Source organism: Orbicella franksi, chromosome 10, assembly GCF_964199315.1.
Source record: "Orbicella franksi chromosome 10, jaOrbFran1.1, whole genome shotgun sequence".
NCBI classification, from domain to species: Eukaryota; Metazoa; Cnidaria; class Anthozoa; order Scleractinia; family Merulinidae; genus Orbicella; species Orbicella franksi.
Genome location: NC_138154.1, coordinates 28,021,065 through 28,044,575, shown reverse-complemented (window position 1 = coordinate 28,044,575; position 23,511 = coordinate 28,021,065). Strand labels below are relative to the sequence as shown.

At 35.8% G+C, this 23,511-nt stretch overlaps 1 protein-coding gene across 3 annotated transcripts; it reads left to right on the top strand.

Annotated features, from left to right (window-relative positions):
* The first annotated feature begins 167 nt into the window (after window positions 1–167).
* LOC145499351 (6-phosphofructo-2-kinase/fructose-2,6-bisphosphatase 1-like) lies at window positions 168–22,891 on the top strand. Of its 3 annotated transcripts, none has more exons than XM_081478860.1 (19): window positions 168–472; window positions 9,834–9,974; window positions 10,675–10,771; window positions 11,038–11,101; window positions 11,198–11,272; window positions 13,205–13,261; window positions 15,594–15,802; window positions 16,726–16,787; window positions 17,330–17,403; window positions 17,936–18,007; window positions 18,402–18,455; window positions 18,582–18,677; window positions 19,169–19,273; window positions 19,561–19,602; window positions 19,707–19,748; window positions 20,641–20,686; window positions 20,945–21,007; window positions 21,370–21,433; window positions 21,850–22,891. In XM_081478860.1, exons 1-19 carry the CDS (start codon window positions 286–288, stop codon window positions 21,854–21,856), a joined length of 1,557 nt encoding a protein of 518 aa, XP_081334986.1. In that variant the 5' UTR covers window positions 168–285; the 3' UTR covers window positions 21,857–22,891. The 3 variants fall into 3 exon arrangements, with proteins under 3 accessions (XP_081334986.1, XP_081334988.1, XP_081334987.1); XM_081478862.1 differs by having other exon boundaries at window positions 171–472; window positions 15,681–15,802; XM_081478861.1 differs by lacking the exon at window positions 168–472 and adding an exon at window positions 3,410–7,741.
* Window positions 22,892–23,511: the final 620 nt, after the last annotated feature.

Genomic DNA, 23,511 nt, shown 5'->3' with positions numbered 1-23,511 from the left:
GCTCTCCCAGCCGCGGTCAGACCCTGATTGAAAAGTTTACATTCGCAAGGAGAAGCTTCTAGTGCTTCTTGTTGAACTGCTTCGAGTGAACAGAGAACATAGATGATTAAAATAGATAGATGAATGTATTTCGAATGAAAATTGGCTAGTACACCTGCGTAAGAGTTCGTTCCACGTGATCGACGATCATCAGCCTGTCAACACGTGCTACACTGGTTGAACGCTTCACTGATCACGTGTTTCTTCAAAACAAGGAGCGTGGCGTGACAGTCGTTAAGCCAAAACATGGCGGCCGAGCTCGAGAAGATGGAGCCTCCATTTTCCCTTCATTCTATGAACAGTACGGGTTCCTCTGACCCAGATATCGATTTGGTAGCTGACGAAGAAGATGAAGAACACGAGCATAAAGGAGTATTCGTTTTGAGGGAAAAGAGGGGCGTTATTTATCCGCTTGACTACAAATACAGAGTTGGTAAGTTTAGGTTAATTTAATAAGCGTAATATTGTACTCTTTGCATACGCATCACTAGAGATTTCTTTAGTCAGCCGAGGCGAAGGGTTTGAAGATTAAGATAAATGTAGCGGTGTAGTTAAAGTGAGAGGACAGTTTAATTGTCATGTTAATGCAAAAAACCCCAGAACCTTGAGTCCTTTTACCTGTGACAAAACTGAAACTGAACACCTCATCTGTTATCAAACAGTAAGTTGCTTTGGCGATTTAATGAGATCATATTTACTGTAAGTAATGTCGGCTGACACTAATCAACCAATATATCAACCAACACTCAGTCGATATGTCGGCCAAGTATTGGCCGACAGTTGCTCAAGTGTTGGTTGATTATGGCTTGAGTATGGGTTGAATATTGATCCAGTATTGGTCGAGTATTAGTTGATCTGTCAGCCATTACTTGACTGACACTTGACCGATACACATATCAGTCAACATATAGACGGAATGTAGACCAATACCCAATGGACACTCTGCTGATTAACTCAACGGACACTCGTGAGACTGTCGGCTGATATATCAATTATGTATCGCTGAGTGTTGACTCATACTTGGGCAATACTCGGGCGATAGTGTTGGTTGACAGTGGTGGCTGACACTATCAACAGTAAACATTATCCATTTAATATAGGCAAGGTTGTGCTCTAAGAAAATTTTCAGGGAGCCCTTCAGGCTCCCAACCATTCCATCCAGGGTGCCCAGCTCTCCAGGTTCTCCAGGTAGATTGCCCAAAAACAATTAATTTATCAATTGATTAATTAATTAATTAATTAAAACTTATAATTAAGTCTAGGTTTAATTAGTTAATAATTAATTGAACCATGAAATTAAATTATACAAGTAATTTCGAAGCTTTTTAGTTTTGTTGTATGGCGTGCACTGTCAGATTACTCTTGGAGGCTTTCTACCAACAAACAAGTTTGACTTCCTTATGTTATCACAAATGTTAACAGAGAGTTTTTCAAGAAGGCTGATCAAAAGCCACTTTTTAAAACTTTGTTGGGATGGTGACCACCAGAGGGAAAATAAGTGAATTTTAGTTGATTTGCATAGAAGTTGATTTTGAGGGGGAGCTCAAATGCAACAAGTAATCGCAACAGCATAGCATGCGATTCATTACCCACCAATGCCAACGATACAACATAATAATAATAAATAATAAATAAACATGTTTATGCAGGATGACCATTTCAGTTATAGAAACTGCTTTCAACCTGGGTCCTGCATTATAGAGCCAGACGTCATTTCCTGTTGTCTTCACAGCTTGGTAGCTTTGCGGATGATGGAAGGTCTTCGGATATGCAAAACCCATGTGGACATTACTTTCCAAATGAATTCTTTTCTTTTCTTGTGTGCGTACTTTCTTTCGAGTGCAATCACAGATTCTTTCAATTCATCTCCAGGTTTACTTTTCTTTTGCTGGCAGTCCAGGATTTCATACAGTTTGCCAAGATCTTTATCCATCATCTCTAAATAATTTTCTTTCTCACATGTTGAGCGATCTGCGCGACTGTCGTTGTGCAGAGTCATGCGATATGGGTAAAAAGTGATAATACTGCCATAGCAGCATGTTTTCGTGTCATGAAACCCATTCATAGTTTCGCGCCAAAATGGCCAAAGTAAAAATTAATCCTCCCATTTAGAGAATTTACATAAAAATTTCCAAGGTTATCTAGTTTGATCAAGAAGTCAACTTAATGTATCTGAGTATTTGTGGAAAGTTAAACTTTTCAGAAGATATATGAAAGTTTTGATAGCTATTCTTACAATAGTCCAGCCAATAGAGCAATTTGGTAGTCTTTACTAGGTCGTGGGATTTTGAAAAAGAATCGTTTCAACAAAGGAAGCCACAGAATTACCCCAAAAGCTACGTATCAAATAGTTTTCTTGTACTTTAAAGTGCATATGACATGACAAATAATTTCTTCTTACTAGAAAGGCCTTTCAAAATACAGAAGAATGGCGTTTTTCTTTTTGAAATATCTTTTTTTCATTTTAGAGATATTGATGTTTTTCTATTATGCAAATGATGACATCATATTGTTTACAACTAAAAAATGGTAAAATACTGAATAAACAATATCTCTAGAAATATTGAAACACTGTTCTTGAAACTTGGTACCACAAATGTGCATCACAAAGGAAACAAATTGACACCCTTAGTGCTGTTGCCATAGCAGCTCCTTCGGCTCCAGTCTCTTTCTGTCAAAAAACCAAATATCCCCATTTGCAACCTCTAAAGTGAGACAAAGGGTCCTACTCGGAACAGACATAGTTCCCATATTGTCTTAACTCCCATCATTAGATTGGGTGGGGTAGATGGTTCTTGGTTTAAGACAAAAACCGGGAATTTCAGTTTTTATTAAGACAGCACCAATAGCAAAACTGTTGTCATGGCAACAGCACTAAGGGTGTTACTGCACTCTTCCATAAAGCTATTTGTCTCACCTCTGACATGTCAAAATCAAATCAAAGTGTTCATGGTTTTCTGATTTTCAAAGAGAACTTTACGGTTCATTACAATCTTGTAGTGCTTGTTAGTGTGTACATATTTTTCTGATTTTCAATATTCTTCTAATATTATTGTGTATTACATGTGTTATATAATTATTATTCTTTGCTTTAAGATGCTGATATATTTTTAGATGAATATATTTTATATTGCTGATCACCGGTTTATAGCGGCAGCTCCCTTAGGTTCTGCTGATCGGTTTTTTGTCAGGGATGAATGAATGGATGAATGGATGAATGAATGGATGAATGAATGAATGAATGAATGACAACTTTATTTAAGTCTCAATCTTAATAGCTGAGCACAAGTGCTCTACTAATTGGGGAGACTAAAATATAAAGTAAAATGTATTCACCTAAGATTTAGTGAAATTAAGAAAATATTAAAATATTAAAAATTGAATCAAAAAAAGAAAAAAAAACTAATTTGTTGATAAATACTGTCATAATGTTATCACCTAATAGTTATTTAACAACTAACTACATAGATGAACAGCAAGAACAACGCATACATCTGTCATCCAGCAGAGAGCTAACATCAAACTTTCTAATAGTGCTGTTAAAGTTGTTCAAAGTTTTTGCAGATCTAATATTTTTAGGTAGTTTTTAGGCAGCGATAAATAAAGATTTTATTGTTATTGTTATTGCTATTGCTACATGTGTAATTGCTATTGCTGTTGCTGTTGCTGTTGTTATTGTTATTGCTATTGCTATTGCCATTGCTATTGCTATTGCAATTGCTATTATTTTTATTGTTATTGTTATTGTGTTCAAATAAATATCAAATTATTCGAAGGGTATTTTTCATGTTAGACTAGAGAAAATTGAGGGCCAGTTTTGTTTGTTCTGGGCCACTAAAAGTTCATTTAATGTGCCTGTTCCATGAGAGTTCACTTTTGTTTGTTATTATCTTTTGCAACACTTGACACAAAGCATTCAAGGATCTCACTCGATCTCTACGGGTGCCAAACATAATTTGATAACGTTCTTCAACATAGTTAAATACAATAACTAACTGTTTCCGAGGTTTGCACATCACGCTCCTTTAAAGGTCAAATGAACCAAAATTTAGACATCTTTTCTTCAGCCATTTTATAGCGACGAAATGTTAAAAGAAAACATGTAAAAGGAAACTTATGCGGAAATTTTTCTTTTTGAACCGTGAAAAGGAGTAAAAACATTAAAAGTACGAAGACAGGCGATGGCTTCACAAAAACGTTTCCAAAATGACTGCCCACTTTAATGGAAGGAATGGAGCTGAGACTCTGTTTTGTGATGTCATTGTTGTCTTGAACATTGCTGCATTTCTGTGTCAATGAGTCTTTTGTGGGGAAGTTTTTGGATCTAAATACAAACCTTATTTTACTTGGGAAATGGCCGAGGAGTTCGCCCACTGTTCGGCAGGCATTATTTTTGTTGTTGTTGTTGTTTTTTCGTTGGCTTGTTTTTGTTGTTTTTTGTCCAATTGCCGGCTTGCAACATTCAATAGTGACGTTAGAAATCGTCGGTACTGCGTCTTTCTTGACTGCAAGTTGACGAAGCTTCAAAGAGGGTCCCAGCAAACTCCTTACTACAAGATTTTGTTTGAAATTGTCTTCGGTAATTGTTTTACACAAACGCGCCAATGCCTTGAGGGCATGAAGCATTCTCTTTTTATTTTTCTAAGCCATTCTCTTTTAAGTTTTGGGTCCTGGGGGAACTTGAAATTACTAACTTTTGATTTTAAGTGGTTTTCCTCTGAAGGTCACTGTGAACTTGAAACCAAAACAGTTTCAAATGTACCGCATTTCTTGAGCTCATCAACAGGGATGTCACCAATTTTATTTCCAACAATTATCCGACAATTTTCCTGACCACTCTACAAATATGAAGGATAAAAAACAGTGATTTTAACATTCCAATATCTTCACAATGCTACGTCCAATTTGTTTGAAACTTCAGAATATGTTTATTTTATACTTAATGAATACATTGAACTCAAATGAAAAAAGTATTTAGATTTTGGTTCATTTGACCGTTAACTGCGTTTTACTGCTTGTGCCATAAAACCTTCTTATAAAATGTATCTCAAGAATGACTATTTCCCTGGTGGAACTTTTCAGAGCCAAAGGTAAAGACATAATGTTAAAAGTAAAGTTAACAAAATTGTAAATGAACACACATTTATTATTGTCAAAAGTTCCAACTGGCAGTAGGCAGACCTGCAGGTTCTTTAATTTACAAGCTTACATGTATTTTATTATGGCTAAGGAGTTGAACTTGGGTCTGCTGTGGTCTGATCATGAGAAGTAACACCAGCCAGCTGTGGTCAGGTTGTATGGGATGTGAAGCCATCACTTCCAGATTTCAAGTCTAGACTGTTCACGTCACCTGACTGTGTAGCAAGTATTCTAATATGAGTCATGAGTTTTCGCATTTTGGCTGCACAATAGTTTGGGGGAGAAGCTTTAAGTTTTGTGACCAATTTAAGGTTACTCCAGACCTTAGCGGGGCCACTTTTGGCAAATTTTCTTTTTTTTTTTTAACCAAATTAAATTCCGTTATTTAGGGTAACATTTTTCACAAAAATGAAAATAAAATATTAAAATGTGCACAAGTTATTGGGAAAAAGAGATTTTCTAATAAAAGTTAATTAACTGTCAAGGTATCATAATCTCCAAAAGGCATGGACTCCTCAGCGACCTTTTTGCAGCAAACAGCTTAATCCAGACATCCTATCAAATACTTCCAATTTCAAATTTCATGTCCATCAAGAGTGCCTCCGTGTAATCTTGCTTTGGGAATTGATTCCTCAGTTTCTTTTTGTTTTGTTGCACATTGCTTTCCTTCTGTTTTTCCTAATTATTTTTGGCCAATGGCCTAAAATGTGTGCGCCTAAAACGTGAATGTAACACTATCGCTTTCCTGCGAAGCTCCCGTTTGCATACTGTGAATGCTAAGGGTTCTGTTATTTCATTGGTTGGCAGCTTATTGAGTTGACATATCCCTCTGAGAAGGCGTGACATGTTTATAAATCTCTAGAAGGCAAAAACTTGCACTCATTTTTTGACAGAATCCTTCCTCTTTAAATGAATTAATTGGGTATGTAGAATTGAAGGGGTGGCGAATGGTAAATGCGAGACTTTGCAAGGCGACGAGATTAGTGTTTTTCTTTGTGAGCCCAAGACATTTTGATTTCTTCAATTGCGAGATCGAGACTTTAAAGTGTTTTAAATGCGAACTCAAGACGTTCAGGGTCTAAGATGTTGTGATGTCATTTAACTTTACTAAAAAACAAAAATAAACAAATCGGTACTTCGCGACTTTTTTTAGCCTTCAAAAAAATCGAGACTGCGAGACGCATATAACCGCTAAAAAATGAGACTGCGAGACCAGTGAAATTCCGTGAACATTTTGGGAGACCCATGGTTTTTGAAGGACCATTCGCCACCCCTAATTGATGGTTTTCTGTATCATTTGGCCAGAACATTGATGGAAAAGGAACAAAAGTTTGTCGGCGAATTCTTTTATTTTAAATACTTTTCTCGTGACAACCTTTAACACAACACGTTATGCAAATTTTTCGATTGTGGAACTTGACAGATCTATAAAAAGGTAACCAATGGAAATAAAAGAAAATGCTGACACATGTATTTTGCACAGTTATTTTGTATCAACAGTTATTTTGCATCAACGATCGCATTTGATACCTGATTAATTCGCCGGAATTTCAGTCGGTCGTTTTGGTGTTAACGGCTTCTGCCACCTTATGAAAACTATCAGCAAAACAGAGTCTTTCATTCAATTCTACATCTCGTAACTTTTCTTACTATTGATACGTAGTGTGTGGGGGTTTCCTTGAAAACAGCAGACATACAAAGTTTTTCTGGAAGACACCTGCAAAGGTTTGGAGTAACCTTAAGAATTCAAATTTGGTGAAGTTTGGAAATGATACAAATTGTCAGCAAATCCAAGTTAGAATAATTTATTGTGTCAGAAAACAGGATCCTTGGCTGTGTATTCTTAAAACAATATAGGCAATATTTTGTCTTTCTTCTAGCCTGTAATTAATGTGGTTTGTGTAGCTTTGATGTTTCTAATAATTGTTAAAACAGAACTCTAAATAAAGTTTACCTGAAGTACTTTAAATTTCTGTTTAGATGCCATTTGGTTGGTACATGTAGAACATTTTTAGTCATTCTTGTCAAGGCCTGTCTTGATATTGTCTGATTCCATGCATCACTACATATTCAATATTTCCTGTTTTACCATTTGTCACTTTAAATAGAAGTTATTGTCAAGGTGTATTAGAGCTTCACAAACTGAATAACTATATATGCTAATAACTAAACACGTCTAGTACAGTGCCATGCAGCAGTAAAGTTTTTCTTTTTATTTCCGTTTGTATTTTAAAAGATACTAACTAAAATGAAACACTCTTTGCCATTGCTATTGTGTTTTGGGCATTATTATATATAACAGTTTCCATGGTGTTTTCAGGTGCTGTTCAGAATGTTCATGCATCATGCCTTTTAATTGGAAACCTCTGTCTCTAATTTGTGGTTAAAGATATTCATGGGATGACAGCAATTTGCATGCTAATTGTTCTGGCTTGTTTAGAGCTTTGCATGTTAACTACTTACTTTCTACATGTCGCAGGAGTATATTTCATTTACAAAGCTTGTGTTCTACAGATATCAACAATGGAAACTATAAACCAGGATGTTGTGTACAAGAATGCAGGTTTTGTTGAGTCATGCAACTTTCTCTCAGTCTTGACATACCTGTATGCTGTAATGTTTAACTAAATATTGTTAAAGTCCTTAAGATTAGTCCCTTGAGAATTTACTCTCTGACTAGCACATAAACTTACAAATGGACTACTTTACACCGACATGCAACTGTTCACCTGTAGCATGGCAAATTTAAAAAGCTTACTTAATTTTGTGCAGCCAAACATTTTCCTTGATCCTTCAGAAACTATAAAGGCCTCTACATGCAAATAATAACATTTACAATGTATAGTATAGAGTCCAAAGTGTTGTGGATTTGTTTTCAATGTTTTATTGTTAAAGTTTACTGGTACATCTAATTTGCTGATAGAGTTTATCAGGAAAATAATTATAACATGAGCTTAAAATAAAGTATTACTAATGAGATTTTGGGTTTAGACATTTTAGTCATGTATTTTTCTTTGAACATTTATCAGTCAGTAATTATTGTAATATTGCATATTAACAGACATTTTGCATCCTAGTGGCTTATTTAACTTAGCCTACATATAAGAATGGTTAGCTTAGAATCTTGCACTTTTGCTTCGGTCTGTTGACATGATTTTATTTCGACTGGAAATACAATGTATAGTCACTAATGTTCAAAATGACTGTTTATACTAATATTATTTTTGTATTATAATTATACTCCACCACTCCGTCAACTTGATATCATAAATGAAGGACTGCATAAAATTGTTATTGATGAGCCTGAGCATTCTTAGGGTTGTCTTATGCCTACTGCTGAGACAATGCAGCATCTTTTAAACAAACATTAATTAGCACTTTCTGTATATGTGCAGTAATTTTAAATTTATGCAATTTATCCTCTATATTCATATTTTAATGTTTCATTTTATCACAAATTTTTATCCGTCGAAGACAGTAGACCAGCTGTCATAGGCTTATGTTTTTGAATACTTTTTACCAGAGAACGCTACATGTATATCCTATATTACATTGTTTTGGTTTGAAATCTCTGTGCTTCCTTGTTTGGTTATGGCAGTTCTGCCATATTGATGGTTGCCAGAAGGTATTTTGTTGTTTCTGAAAGATCTGGGATAAAGAATGTTCTTTAAAATTTTGGTATGTATTGAAATCACGGCTTCTCTGACCCAAATTAAAATAGTTATTTTTAAACCGGAGTCTAAGAATTTAGATTAAGGTCTTGGTGTCTCAAGGTGTCTCAGATTTTGACATTCTGTACCCCTAAGACATACATACATTTACATACATACATTTTATCTTTGTTTTCAAATTAAAATTGCAATTATAACATGCCCGAGGATAGCTGAGCTAATCTAGGTGGGTCATGTTTACACGAATTATTAATGTACAAACTAGGTACAACTAAATACAACTGAAGGCAACAAGAGAACTAAAGAGACTAAAATTGACAACAATGACTGGAGACAACTAATAAACTAACGGTATTATGGTACTAACGGTACTAAGATTGAAATCCTTCAGACCCCTCTTCGATTTCCTAGTGAGCATTATCTGGAACTCACCAAAATAACATTTGAAATGCTGACTGTGCTGCTACACGTTGTAGGTATAAGAAATATCTGCTTGAGGTTCTTTATAACACAGCAAGCCTAGTCAGCAGGGCCGGGTTGTTCAAAGCCTGATTAAGCTAACCCAGGATAATTTAGCGAGAATTTTGATTTCAGTTTGTTAATGTTTCGGTAAGGTTTTCTGTTTATAAATATAATTATTGTTTGTCCTTCTGTTTTGAATTTAAATAATCTCAAACTACACAAAACATCATGTGTATTAAGCAGTGACAAACATTTTTGAACATCAAGAAAAACTAAAACTTCAGTTAACTTTTAATCCTGGGTTAGTGTTATCCAGCTTTTTAACAACCTGACCCAGGACTACTTAATTTTTACCTTTGTGTATAAAATGCAAATGCAATTGAACATTTTAGATATAATTTATCAAAAGTTGAATATACATGTGAGAGAAGATTCAGGTATATGTATTTTGGGGAAAATGTCTTTATCAAATGAATATCTTTGTTTATTCCGACTTATGCACATTATTATTATTTTTTTCAGACACTTGTTACCCTGAATATTATCCTCGTTTTGTCAATGCGCCTACTGTTATCACACTTGTTGGTCTGCCAGCAAGGGGAAAAACATACATGGCTAAAAAATTGGGTCGTTATCTCAACTGGATTGGCATCAAAACTAAAGGTTACTACGTAGAACTTTAGTTATTTATGACACATTTCAATTAACAGTATAATTATCTTATCAGTTAAGAGTGGTTGACATCTCCAGTTCTTGTTACAGGACCTGGGTTAGATCTGGGGGGGGGGGAGTTGAGGGAGTTGGGGGGGGGGTCGGTAGAGACTTTACAACATGCTGACTTGGTTTAATGGTGGAAATCCCATTTCCAAGGACCTCAATTTGAACCATTTTACAGTAAGGGATGCCCTCGGATACCCTACATGTAGGTTCAGAAGACCACCCTTGGTGGTCTGTATCTCAAACCCCCTTCTCTAAAATCCTGTATCCGCCCCAAATGACTGTGAGTGATCCACTGCTAATCTACCAGGAGGGTGTCAAATACAAAGGTAGAGATATATATACATGTATACATGTACATGTTCAAATGTTACCTACAGCATCTTTTAACTCAAGGATCTGAAACGAAATGGTTGTGATTTATTTCTTTCTTTTGTGAAAGGTAAACAAAGGAAATAATATACTAGCATTATTAACTATAATAATTATGTTTCATTTCAGTTGCGTGGTAAAGAAGTGCAGTGCTTTGCACAATTCTGTTGACATCCTTAACCCTTCATTCAACAAGAAAATGTGGAAGATTATGACTGTAAAGAAACAAAACCTGCAGATGTTCATTAAGTTTGACTATTTTTTTATATTTTAGTATTTAATGTTGGTGAGTACAGAAGAAGAGCTGTTGGTTCAGATAAGCTGCATGACTTTTTCAGAGTGGACAACACTGAAGCACAGACAATTAGGAGGTTTGTATGTGTATATAGTGATGCAACTTAGTCAGAAACTGTTAGAATATTGTTGTCATATTCTGTATTGATAAGATCAGGTGATGTGAAGAACCTACTTGATGAATTTGTCACTAAATTTGTATTGATTGATTTTGACCATAACCCTAAGTAGGTATAGGGCCAGACTAAATTTGTATACAATTCAATAAACTACAAGCCATGCAAACAGTCTGATTCGTTTTCTACCCTTAAATAATTTGTCCATTTCTATTGTAAAATAACAGACAGTGTGCCATAGCCTGCCTGGAAGATGTCAGCAAGTTTTTGAGTCGCGGAGGACAAGTAGCAGTAAGTACATCATGATTTGGTTTTAATTGTTAAATTTAAACTAAGGGTTTAAAATCATTTCTACATTGAATCAACATCCTTACACTGTTACTGTAGATATTTGATGCCACAAATACAACATTGGAGAGGAGAGCTTTGATTATGGATTTCTGTAAAACCCGTGGATTCAAGGTGAGATGGGCTTCTTATTTCTTGATGGTGACATCTGTAATATATAGATTTAGGCCAGCCTAAAGGCGTAGCTCCTTGGTTGGGTTGTTCAAAGCCCGATTAAGCTGACCCAGAAAAAGGTAGAATTTTGATTTGAGTTTTGTAACTTTGCGGTGAGGTTTTCTGTATGTTGTTTGGCCTTCTGTTTTGAGTTTTCATAGTCACCCTATACACAAAACAAAACAGCAAAAAACATTTGTATAGAAGAAAAAGTTATAATTTGGTTAACTTTTAATCCTGGGTTAGTGTTAACCGGCTTCCGAGCAATCCTGCCCTGTTTCCAACAAGTTAACCTAACATGAGCCCATGATCCAATCGATAACCAGCACATGGTCAGCGGTCAACTTAAGAAAAGCACGTGACCTCGAGGAGCTTTAAACTTGAGCCCACGATATGGTCACGTGATACTGGTCAGCAGATACCTTGTTTTGAAAGGTGTCAGTTGATCATAACATGGATGTCCAATATCAAGGAAGTACACGGTAAACCAAGGCTACATGTCTGTCAACCTATTATTTGGAGTATGGCCGCCATGTTGGGCAACTCCGTCGCCGTCGTCGTCATCGTGTGTACGTGCCCACGAGCAATACCGCTAGCCATGATAACCATGAGAAAATCAACTCATGGGTGTTTTTTTCTTTCCTATATGAGTATGGGGCTCTGCTTGGCGGCCCTTCAGGCCGCCGGAGCTCTGCTATAATATGCATTGTACAGTCATGGACATGAATTCAATCCAATCTGCTGGTGCTTATGACTCACAATCTGTAGAGTTACATCATTGTAGACTGTTTTGAATTTCACTGGCTGGAATGTACTGATTGCAGAAGTGAGAAACACATTTTTTTTAATTTCCCATATAGGTATTAGGGTGTGAAGGGTCTAGGTCACATGGCTCTTTGGAATGTCTACTTTGTAGAAGGCCACATTTAGTTTATTAGTAATTTTGGTTACTGTCTATTGTTACCTATGTAAATAACATCTAAAGTTACATTACAATGTGACATCATGTTTGATTTGGATATAATTCTCAGTTTCTTTGTTGTCATTTGCTATTGCCTTACCTCCAGCCCACACAACCCACGTTGCATCTTTCTTTTTCCAAAAGTATAGTTAGCACTAGTTAAAGTCTGTCCATGGTAAAGATATTGTGTGTGAAGAGTGTTGCTACTTCCTTGGGTGGATGCCTGCTTAATATCATGATACATTACTCGCAAAAAAAATTTAGGACAATTTTAATCACAGACAAAAACAGAGTCTGAAAATAAATTCGTCCGAAATTTTTAAGCGTCAGAAAGTTTAAGCATCCAAAATATTTAAAGAACAATATAGAATGTGTAAGTAGCTCCAAAGCTCTTACTTTTGTTTATGGAGCAAACTCTATTTACGACACTACTTGAGATCCATAATGGCTTGATAGAATATCTATACCCTCAAGGGTGTCATAAAACTATCAATTTCACAAAAATGTTTTGTAAGTAATGTGGCTTAATATATTAAATGCATTTATTTTCTGTTTACCATGATAACTATTTACTGGCATGCACCCATTCATACACTTGAGTGGAGAATGAGTTGTGCAGAAAGTTTTAATCATTCAATAAAGACAACAATCATGCATGTGTGGGCTGTCGATGGGCAGCTACATATATTTTCCATTTGGGACAAATGCAACTGCCAAGGGAGGGAAGGGATGGGAAATACAATAACTCATGGAGCGAGCAAACCAAATGATACGACACACAAGGTTCCAAGAATGAAATGTGATTCCTAGCTATGAACAATACATGCTCAGCATTAACTTTTATTAACTATTAATACCACTTAAATCCAGGTTAGGGGTGGGGTAGTTGAAGCCTTTTACATTAGATATATTTTATTCTTTTCTTTCATGAGGTGTTTTTCATGGAATCCATTTGTGAAGACCCAGATATAGTAGCAGCAAATATTAAGGTTTGTTTCTACATCACTAAGAGTTTTCAAGAAGGGATTATAAGTACTTATTGACTGAGTGGGAGGGCTGGACAGGAAAATATTTGGCTTGAGGTCAGGACATGCATCCTGACCAAGCCAATGATTTTCCTGTTTGGCCTGACCTCACTCAGTCTGTGAATAAGCAATTTGCTCTTCATTTGTGAGGAGTGTTGACTTTCTCCCTCTGTGCTCTCTCTGTGCCTTTTGTTGTGTTTGATCATGCAACTTGTTAAGGACTGTGAATTTAACACTCTGGTTTTCTGACTTCCATTGTCTGTCCTATTCTATTCTTGTGTACCTCACACTGTGAGGTACACAAGAATAGAAGTCTTCAATCAAGCATAATATCTTTCTGGGCTTGCCAGCTAGTGCTTTAATCCCCAATTTCTATACCATGAGGTTTCTAGCAGTATTTCTGCTCTACCCTGGATGCACGCTATTTCATTCCAGGATATCTTTTGGGCTTTTAATAAGCTGGTTCCCATATATACTTCTGAAAGGAGAAAAGTGTCATGAGTGCAAGGCAAAAACACAGTGTAGTGACCCTGTCTGTGACATATTGTGCTTCTCCTCTAGATCTACTGTATGTCGTCTTCTATATGATTGTCAGATATTACCCAACACTGATAGGATCATGTTTTCTGTACTTGTTAACAGTTTAAATGTACAGAATCTACAATCCAGAAATGTACAAAACTAGAGCTATTCAAAATTATTTTGACTAATGATAAAAACATTAGAATAATTCCAACAATTATTCCAATGATAATTATTATAATTGTTATTGGTAAGCTAATCTGGCGTGCAGAGTAAAATAGCTACGAAGGTCAAGATTGAATCATATGGAAACTGTACATATACATGTGGATAGCATGAAGATAATGATACATGTAATTTATCTCTAAATCTTTGTCATTATTTTATTTAAATGGCAGTGCAAAACAGACTGAAACATAAAGTCAATTGATTTGGTCCATAAATAAACAATTTAAGAAAACCAAACTAAACTGAGACAATGAAAACCTGACTTGATTGGTAAATCAAGATGAAATGACCATCAGATAAACCAGCAGCCATTTTTCCTTCAAAAGGACTGTAAATCATTATGCTTAACATTTCTCATTTCAGACAGTTTCCCTGATTTGCAGATTAATTTCCTGTAATATTTTATTAGTCCCAGCAGAAATTTGTTAAAGTGTGTGTGTACTTAATAGGTGCCACTGATCTTGATGCCAGTCTGGTATTGTCCTTATTGTATTTTGTTTATTTCTCCATTCATCTATTTTGTCCTTCATTCTGTTGTTGTTGTTGTTGTTTTTGAAATGCTCTTTCATTTGTTCTTTGTTCTCTTATTTGTTCTTGTGCAGTTGATCATTCGTTCGTTCATTCATTCATTCATTTGTTCTTTGGTTTGATCATTAATGATTTGTTCCTTGCTGTAATTTCTTTCTTTGTTTTTTTTTTTCTTTGAACCTCTCATTCATTCTTGTGACTTCCTTTGTCATTCATACCTTTTATTGATTTATCTGTTGATCCTTTCAATTGTTTGTCTCTCTGTCCATCCATTTGTTTATTTTTTCTTTTATTTATATTCACTTGTTCGCTTGTCCTTCTTCCCATCTGTCTGTCTGTCCATTCATCTGTTAATGCATTTGTTCGTTGTTCAGTCATCCACTCACTCATTCCTTTTTGTCATTCATTTATTCTTTTGTTGCTTTGTTTATTCAATTGTTCAATGTTCCTTTGTTCATTCATTAAAGCTCATTTCTTTGTTCATTAACTTTCATTTGAAATCATTTATGACGTAACATTTAATATATTCAAGACATGATGTCAGTTTAATAGGCCATGTCTAAGTTACCTTGTGCCTCTGTTTCAAAATAAGTCCTCATGCAAAATTTTTATCAATACGAAACTGAGTTTGATTTGCAGGAGAATAAACATGCATGTGGGTTGAACACATTTTCATTTTCTTGGATGGTTTCACATGAAGACTTACTTTGAAACAAAGGCAAAAGGCACCTCGGAAATGGCCAATTTACACAGGAAATGTAGTGTTCTTTGCATGAAGTCTAAGACCCTAACCTTAAAAATTGATGACACTAGTTTATCTTGAAGAGTAATCACATAATTTAATTATTCCAAGCTGTATTAATGAAATAACTCAGATCTTCAGTCTTTTTGCTTTCTATATTAAACACTAAAACTAATGTTGTTACATGCACTACATAGCATGCATCTGTAAGGACAAAGTAGATGTTAGTAAAGGAATTAAATAATGAAATGTTTTGTTCTTGATCTTAATTTCAAGGTAATGGGACATGAATTTCTTACAAAAGAGGAATTTAAGTTATGGGAAGTGTGGGTGGACTCGCCTGCTTCATCCTTACCCCCACAGGAAGTGAAGGTCTTCAGTCCTGATTACGTGACCGTGGATAGAGACATGGCTGTTGAGGACTTCAGGGAACGGATCAAGCATTATGAAGATGCTTATCAATCACTCTCTCTAGAGAAGGAGGGGTGAGTTGAAACTCTTGATTTACTGTACTTTGCTTTATTGTAAAATCATGTGAACCCTGAAGTAATACGTAATAAGCCAACTAGAAAACTATTTGAAAAAGCACTTCACCAGATTTATTTTGCTCAGTATTAATAATGTTGACATTATTTTATTTACTATGTGTTTACTCTTTCCTCTCTTTTGCTAGTTTTCTTTTATCCTAAAATAAATGATTGCATTTAATTTAAGGCATACAATTAGTTTACTATGTTTTGCCCTTCCCACTTCTTTTTCACTGGACCTATTTGTTAACAATATCGTATTCATGTTATCAAGTGGAGAAATAAAGAACACAACAATACAAATACAACTCTGAAGTAAAATTTTAAAAAAATGCATTATTTTGCTACTGTCAGTCATAATAATTATTATGGCAACAATCAATGAACTTTGAAAACAAAAAGATTCAAGGGATCAAAATCTACCAAGAGGACCACAACCCACATGTGCCTGCTTCGACTAAATTGCATCTTAGTTAATAGAGGGGAATGGTTACGAAACCCAGCAAACATCAAAGACGTAAACAAAGATTACAAGATTTATGTTGGAATGTCCATGACTGTGCAAAATTACATAACCAAAACGTTTCTATTGGTTAGTTCCTCGGTCAGTAGTAACCAACTATTGTGTTTCGTGTTCGGTCAAGGCCAAAAAAGAGAACAAAACACATCCAACAAAGAACTTTGTTGAGTTTCATAACCAAATGTTCCCCTCTATTTAAAATAGCACATCAATTGAAAATGAAACGCAAAATGTAACATTAACAAATGGTAGCAAGTTGGTTATTGCATATAACATTGTTTGTATGGACTGCCTTAGCGACAAATTGCTTTAAATTACTTGTTACATAACTATTAAATTGAACGTCTGTTTTATGTTTAAGAAACCTTTCATTTATCAAGATCATTAATGCAGGAGAGCAATACCTTGTTAACAACATTGACGGTAATAAAAGCTCTTAACTAACTATCCATATTTGATAACAAATTACATTTAGCAATAATGGGGTGGTATGTAAATTATCAGACCAGGTACATGTACCAATAAAATAATTATCAAACACTGTTAGTTATATCTGATGGTTTCCTGTTTGTGAAGGAAGAAAAAACCAGATGAATTAATGAATAGTTAAAGAAATGAATGAAAGAAAGAAGAAAAGAAAGAGAAGGGAAAGATAAAAGTGGGAGACAAAGAAAAAAGGCAGGTACATGTAGTTATTGAGAAAGGAAGTGAATGAGCAAAGAAGGAAAAAGGCCACGACAGGATAGAGAGAAAAGGAAGGAATCCTTGAACAAACTGAAGAGTGGATCAAAAATGGAAGGAAAAAATGATTGAATGAGTATTCCTGTTTAGGATAAAGAAACTAATGAATGTTTTAAGACAGAGTGCTTTATTGTTTCACCAGTCAGAATCATGTTTTGGTCAGAAGTTAGATTATTATTATTATTATCAAGAAACTGATTTTTGGTCTTGCCCTTGTTTCTCAGGTTACCTTCAGAGTAGAGTTGTCTACTTTCTAATGAACTCGCACATCAAGAAAAGGTCAATATATCTTGCAAGGGTAAGCTGTGTTTAACTTGGTTGGTCATTAATTTTGTAAATGTGAACCCTCCTTGCATGTACCTAGGCAGTTAATAAACATGAAATAGTAAGTAATTTAACCGGAATGCAACTTAATTGTTGTGACAAGCTTACTGCAAGTTTGTAACTGTCAATGATTAATCATTTATTCTATATCAAGCCTACAGTTTACTACTTGTAATTTTGGCGTACAGCTGAACATGAAGACCATTATAATAACGAGATATCATAGCATCAGATGATGGAAGCTGTGCAGTTTTTACACAACACAAGCAGCACAGACTGCAAGTATATATGAAATATATGAAGGACAAGGTTAAACTATTTAAAATCGGCCCTAACAATGTTATTTCTAATTTTGGTATCTTAAGATCCAGGCCTGAGGAAATATTTGTATTTATGAGGTGGAAATTAAATACTCAGAATAATGCACTGGAGTTAAAAAATATAAACTGAAGAAAAATACATTCTACAATTATCTTTGTGAATTCCCTTGTATTTTTTTTTTTCAGCATGGAGAGAGTGAATTCAATGTTCAAAAAAGACTTGGAGGCGACTCAGATCTGACAGTCAGGGGAGAAGAGGTGTGTCTGTTTATCACAGCTTTCATGAATGACCAATCAAATGTTATTAATCTGTGTAATTGTGGTGAAAGAATTTATGCTTTTTCTCCCTTACCCTAAGTAATCAGCGTTGAAAAAGAAAAGATACCTGAAGCAGCCTGATAATTTCATAAGGGACTTAATTAACACAAATTTAAATTTGTGCAGATGTTCAAATGCGGAGATTGCACATTTTCGTGTTTAAAACGTTCTACAAAGGAAGAAAGCCGGTTTATAGCCTTCGAAATGAAGCAAAAAAATTTTGTCTACCGTACAAGCTATACAATATATGTGATTTTGCTTGTGCAAGCATCCTTATGCAATTATATACATGCAACTCCACAATTAAATGAAATGTTTATGTTTTTTCCCGCAGTTCTCATTTGCTCTAGCAAGATTCATTGAGGATGAGAAACTTAAAGATCTAAAGGTGTGATGTTGCATCTAAGTTACTTACAGTGTACATTTTGTGTTGTTATCTGGTCATTTACATATTTTTGTTGTACCAAGTGTTTGAGCCTACATGTACAGGACTGGTATATGTGTTATTTGTTAGGTTTGGACAAGTCAACTTAAAAGAGCTGTGGACACTGCACAGTATCTCAAGGTCGTGTCAATTGAGAGATGGAAAGCTCTCAATGAAATGGATCATGTAAGTTATTGTAGTTAGTGGATGAAATGATGAACTCAGTAAAATAGTTTTTCCTTCAGTTTTTTTTTTTAACATGGTTAAGAATGTCTCTAAATATGTTGAGCATGCTTGAGATCCAGACATTTACTTCAATCATCAGTTTTATTTTTCTAATGAAAGTCATATATAAAAGACAACCAGGGGTGTTTCTGAGACCATTAAGGCCCAGGTCAAACGTCAAACTTCACATGAGACGAACTAAATTGCAATTTGAGTCAATCCAAATGGGTGAAACTCGACCGTTGAGTCAAACGTGGAACTTAATTCGAATTTAGATCGTCTGCTTGAGACGGATTATGTAGTGTGGTTTGACGTTTTCCTGTGCTGCATATCAGGCCTTGATTATTGTTCAAATAATGAGTAATCTGTACCTGTCAATAGTGTAGCTGGCATCAGATAGTAGCAACTATAAGTACAGTGTTAATTATCATACCTATTGTGATAAATATCAGGGCATCTATGATGGTATGACCTTGGACGAAATAAAAAAGATGGACCCTGAAGAACACAAGGTTATAGAGGAACATCCGTTCAATTACAGATACCCCAGGGGAGAGGTAAAGTTAATTATTTTCTACTTATAAATGAGGCACAGAAGAGACTGTAACAAGCAAATTTTTCCATGGAAATTAAAACTTCATTTTCCAAGGAAAATAGTCGGTTTGGCTATGCGATACGGACTATTCTCTGGCAGATCTTTCGTAGCTGGTTTAGCATACAAATTTAACCCTTGATGTGTTGATTTGCTGTGAATTTTCTGGAGTTACATCAGGAGTTACATGTAACCTGACATGTACATGAAGGAGAAATGGAGAACTGTAATCTTTGTCTTGTTCTGTTTCAGTCGTACAGTGATGTGTGTGCTCGACTTGAACCAGTTATAATGGTAAGTCAAATGATATGAAATAGTCAGAATTAAACTATTGATTTTTCAAGCTACCTTTTAGAGTGAGAGTCACTTGACAAATTATTACAATGTCTCCTTATCAGGAACTAGAAAGACAGTCCAACGTGTTGGTTATTTGCCACGAGGTGGGTGATGTAACGTAAGATGAACAGAACTTGCACGCCAGTCTCCATGTACAGGATAACGAAGTATGCATGCGAGTCAAGTAGCTCATCAGGCTGGAGCTTATCCCCCGGGGGGGGAGGGGGGGGTAATCACTTATATGGGCTATATAGGTATGTGCGGCGCCAAAGGGTATGGTTTTTCAGCCGTTTCGGTTATAGATAGGGTATCGATTTTAGCTTATTTTGGCCATTTTGGCCATAAATAGGTTATGGTTTTTGCACTCTAGCCTTGATATGGGTATGTTTTTAAGAAGAAGCCACTTTTTTATCATTATCGAAAAGAAAATCAACAAAAGTCTTTCACAAATTATGTTTACGGCAATTTAACATTGAACAGAACTAGGGAACTAATTTTAACACAGGTCTGAAACAGGGTTTTGATTTTAGGGTCAGGTCATAAACAGGGTTTCGAATTTTTGGTCAGGTCATAAATAGGGTAGGGAATATCGCAGATTTTGGTCATAAATAGGGTAAGGGTTTTCGGAGGCGGGCCGTACACCCCCATCCAATTTTTCTGGAGTATCCCCCCCCCCCCCCCCCGGAGCTTATCCCGGTTTCTGTAGCATGAAGCGACTAGGAATATTTCTAGTCCCTCCTGGAGGGGATGCTAGTCCATCGCAGGGCTACCCCCAGCATTAAATTCGCTGGTACCCATTTATACACCTGGGGGGAGAGAGGCACTTTAAGAGTAAAGTGTCCGCGACCAGGGCTCGAACCCGGACCTCTCGATCTAGAGGCGAGCTTAGCAACAATGAGGCCACTGCACCTCCCTCTCCAGGTGCATACTCATGGCCAAGTCTTTCCTCCTCTGTTGAAATTAAAATCGGCTCTCTCTACTCTTTTCTTCGTGTAGGCTATCTTGCAGTGTCTCATGGCATACTTTTTGGACCACAGTTCAGGTTAGTTGCTAGAATCAAATTTAATATACAGAACTGCAAATTTTTGTTCTTTTGGGAGGGTCTGAAGGAGTTACATGTTCTGAAATTTGGGGCTTGATTAACACGTACTGTAACGTAATCATAATGTTAAATTACCAGACTTACTTAAGAAGCAAATTGTGTGGCGTGCTTCAAAGAGCAAATCGAGATTCTGTCACTATAAACTGATTTTATACTTGGAATAAAATAGAACTTATATCGAATTTTCTTTTTTTGCAGGAGAACTTCCAAATCTTAGTATACCATTTCACACGGTATTCAAACTTACGCCCATTGCCTATGGTAATTTTGTTTGTTATGTCACTGTTAGTACATTAACTGCAGCTAAAGCTTAGCTCTATCGGTCATTCTATCAGTTACTTAATCTGCCTTTTTATTTGTTTTTTTCTTCGAATGAGACTGTCACACTGTAGTGTTCCGCTTAAACTCGAAATGAGACGTTAACACAACTAGAATATAGGTCATGCGTTTGCAATCACTTTCGATCTCTTTTCCTTGCAACTGCAAGATAAGATAATTATGCTCAGAGGTACTTTCTCCACCTTGAGTAAGGAATAGACGATTGCATCAAACCTTAGTAAGGCGTTATTGAACATAGACACTGGATAAGCACTGTATAACGCTCTGGTTTTGTGTAATTTCAGGATGTAGAGTGGAGAGATATCCATTGTTTGTGACTGCAAATTCGGCTGGTTCAACTTCAGACAAGTAAGTGATGAGTCTAGACGGCTACTTTACTTCTACACACCCAAAAGGTAACTCTCACGAGATATATTGTGTGAAACGGAAACAAGTTATAAGAATGGAGAATCTGATGAACTGTTAAACTTCACAAGGTTGGGACAAGAAACAATCCTGGGTCCCGGTTCCACGGCCTTCGAATTCTAAGCACCGAGTGGGCACTTGACCATGAGCAACGGAGAGAATCTTAGTGAGCTAGGGCATTCACTACGTACATACATGACAAGCTTCCTGCATGCTGCTAGCCTTCTTTGTGCTGATAAATTATGATGGGTTAACTTGGATCTCACAACTAATAATATGTAATGAAACAGATGAATTGTTCATAAAAAAGCAATTAATAAGATTTTAAAAGGTAATACGAATGTACTTTGTGATTGCAGTGCGTGAAAAGTGTTAAAGAAATAATGGTGAGATTCCGGCGTAAGATGAAAGGGAAACCCAGTGTTAGTAACACAGCAAAGCCCTGTAAGAAGGAACGCAACAGCTTTCTGATCTGTAGATCTACTGCATGAGTAAAACAGCAAGTAAATGCTAAATGTATCTCTCACAGGCCTTGGAAGGAAGAAAAGAGACTTGACTTTGCAACCACTAAATTAAAATAAACTAAAAAAAATTGGTAATAGAATTAAATTAATATTCTTGCGCGGTGTTCTGTGTGGCAAACCCGGCATTGAGTAATTTTAGCCTTTTGTACAGAAACTAAATAGTCTAATTCGTGTTCCGCTTTATCACTTTCGTGTATTTTAAGGAGGGGTGTACCTTTAGACTTCTAAATGCATTGTAAATAGTGTTCACCAATATATTTGTGATCGTTACCACTTGAAGGAGTACAACAATGGGAGAAATTACTTCATTTTTTAACAATTGAGTTTTTAAAAGTAACCGTGTTGTCAAATTATTTTGTAGTCAGGTTAGGTCATGCCAGGTAGAATTTCCTGCCGCTAAGTTCCGCAGTCTCAGTCAATGTTACATGCTGACAAATTATCATTTGAGTCGAATTATTTTACGGCTGTGTGGTTAGTTATGTCGTGCATATATTTCGTAACGTATCACAAGTCATTTAAGCAAACACCCAGATATGAAATGGACCCCAGCCTCTAAGTTTTCCACAACATAATTTTAGTATAAAATTTTTAGATCCATAAACCCAGAAGCTATTGTAAAGCGAAATCAAAGCATTTGCAGGAATAGAAAGACGAAAAAATTATCGAGCATTTTTGAAACTTCTGTTATTTGTGCAAACTATTTATAGAGAAGAGCTACTGACGTCAATTTTAAAATACATGGGAAGCTGTTATCTACCAGTAGTGAAATGTGGGGTGATTACGCAAGCCATTTCATGTCAATATTGTTTTCAGAGTTTTACACCCTGTAATATTGCGGTTGTGAATTGTTTTTAATAAAGGTGAGAATTATTTCGTCGATGTTGTCGTTTATTAGTTCCCGCCCAGATCGAAGCCTTCCCACTACAACTTCTGTCCAGAGCCTCTTTGGTTCATCACGCTCTGTTACCACAACTGCTATTTTTGTCATTCCCCTACACATTCCACCGCCTAGTTTATCTTAAAATCAGAACTCGAGAAGCTCACGAAGCTCAAAAACCAGCTCTTAAATTTTCTTTCCACTTCCGCCGGAAATGAGCGAAAAAAAAAAAAGAATCATTATTATTAGCTCATTCAAGAGACCGGTCACATGCAATGGTATTCGATAATAAAAACGTTTAACAAAACGAAGGGCTTGTCGTTGTACACATTACATCTGGATGTCATGAATTTCCTTTTGGGTATGTGAATCCCACACGGATGGTATCTTACTAATGAATAACGAGTTTTTCTTCAATGTGTTCGGGGCAACAATGTAGGCTCCTGATAAATCCGACAGTAAAAGTAAGTAAAGTAAAACTTTTCAACATTTAGCCGCCGGGTTAGCCTTTGTGATAGTGCTAGTAACACTGATATAACGAATATTAAACTTGATCGAGGTCCTTAAAGAGTTCCACTCCTAATTATATATATATATATATATATATATATACATATACA

Coding starts and splice junctions, on each gene's coding strand:
- LOC145499351 (XM_081478860.1), top strand. CDS start 286: ATGGCGGCCGAGCTCGAGAAGATGGAGCCTCCATTTTCCCTTCATTCT. Junction 19,274..19,560: donor ACAGATACCCCAGGGGAGAG/GTAAAGTTAATT, acceptor GTTCTGTTTCAG/TCGTACAGTGATGTGTGTGC. Junction 19,749..20,640: donor TGTTGGTTATTTGCCACGAG/GTGGGTGATGTA, acceptor TTCTTCGTGTAG/GCTATCTTGCAGTGTCTCAT.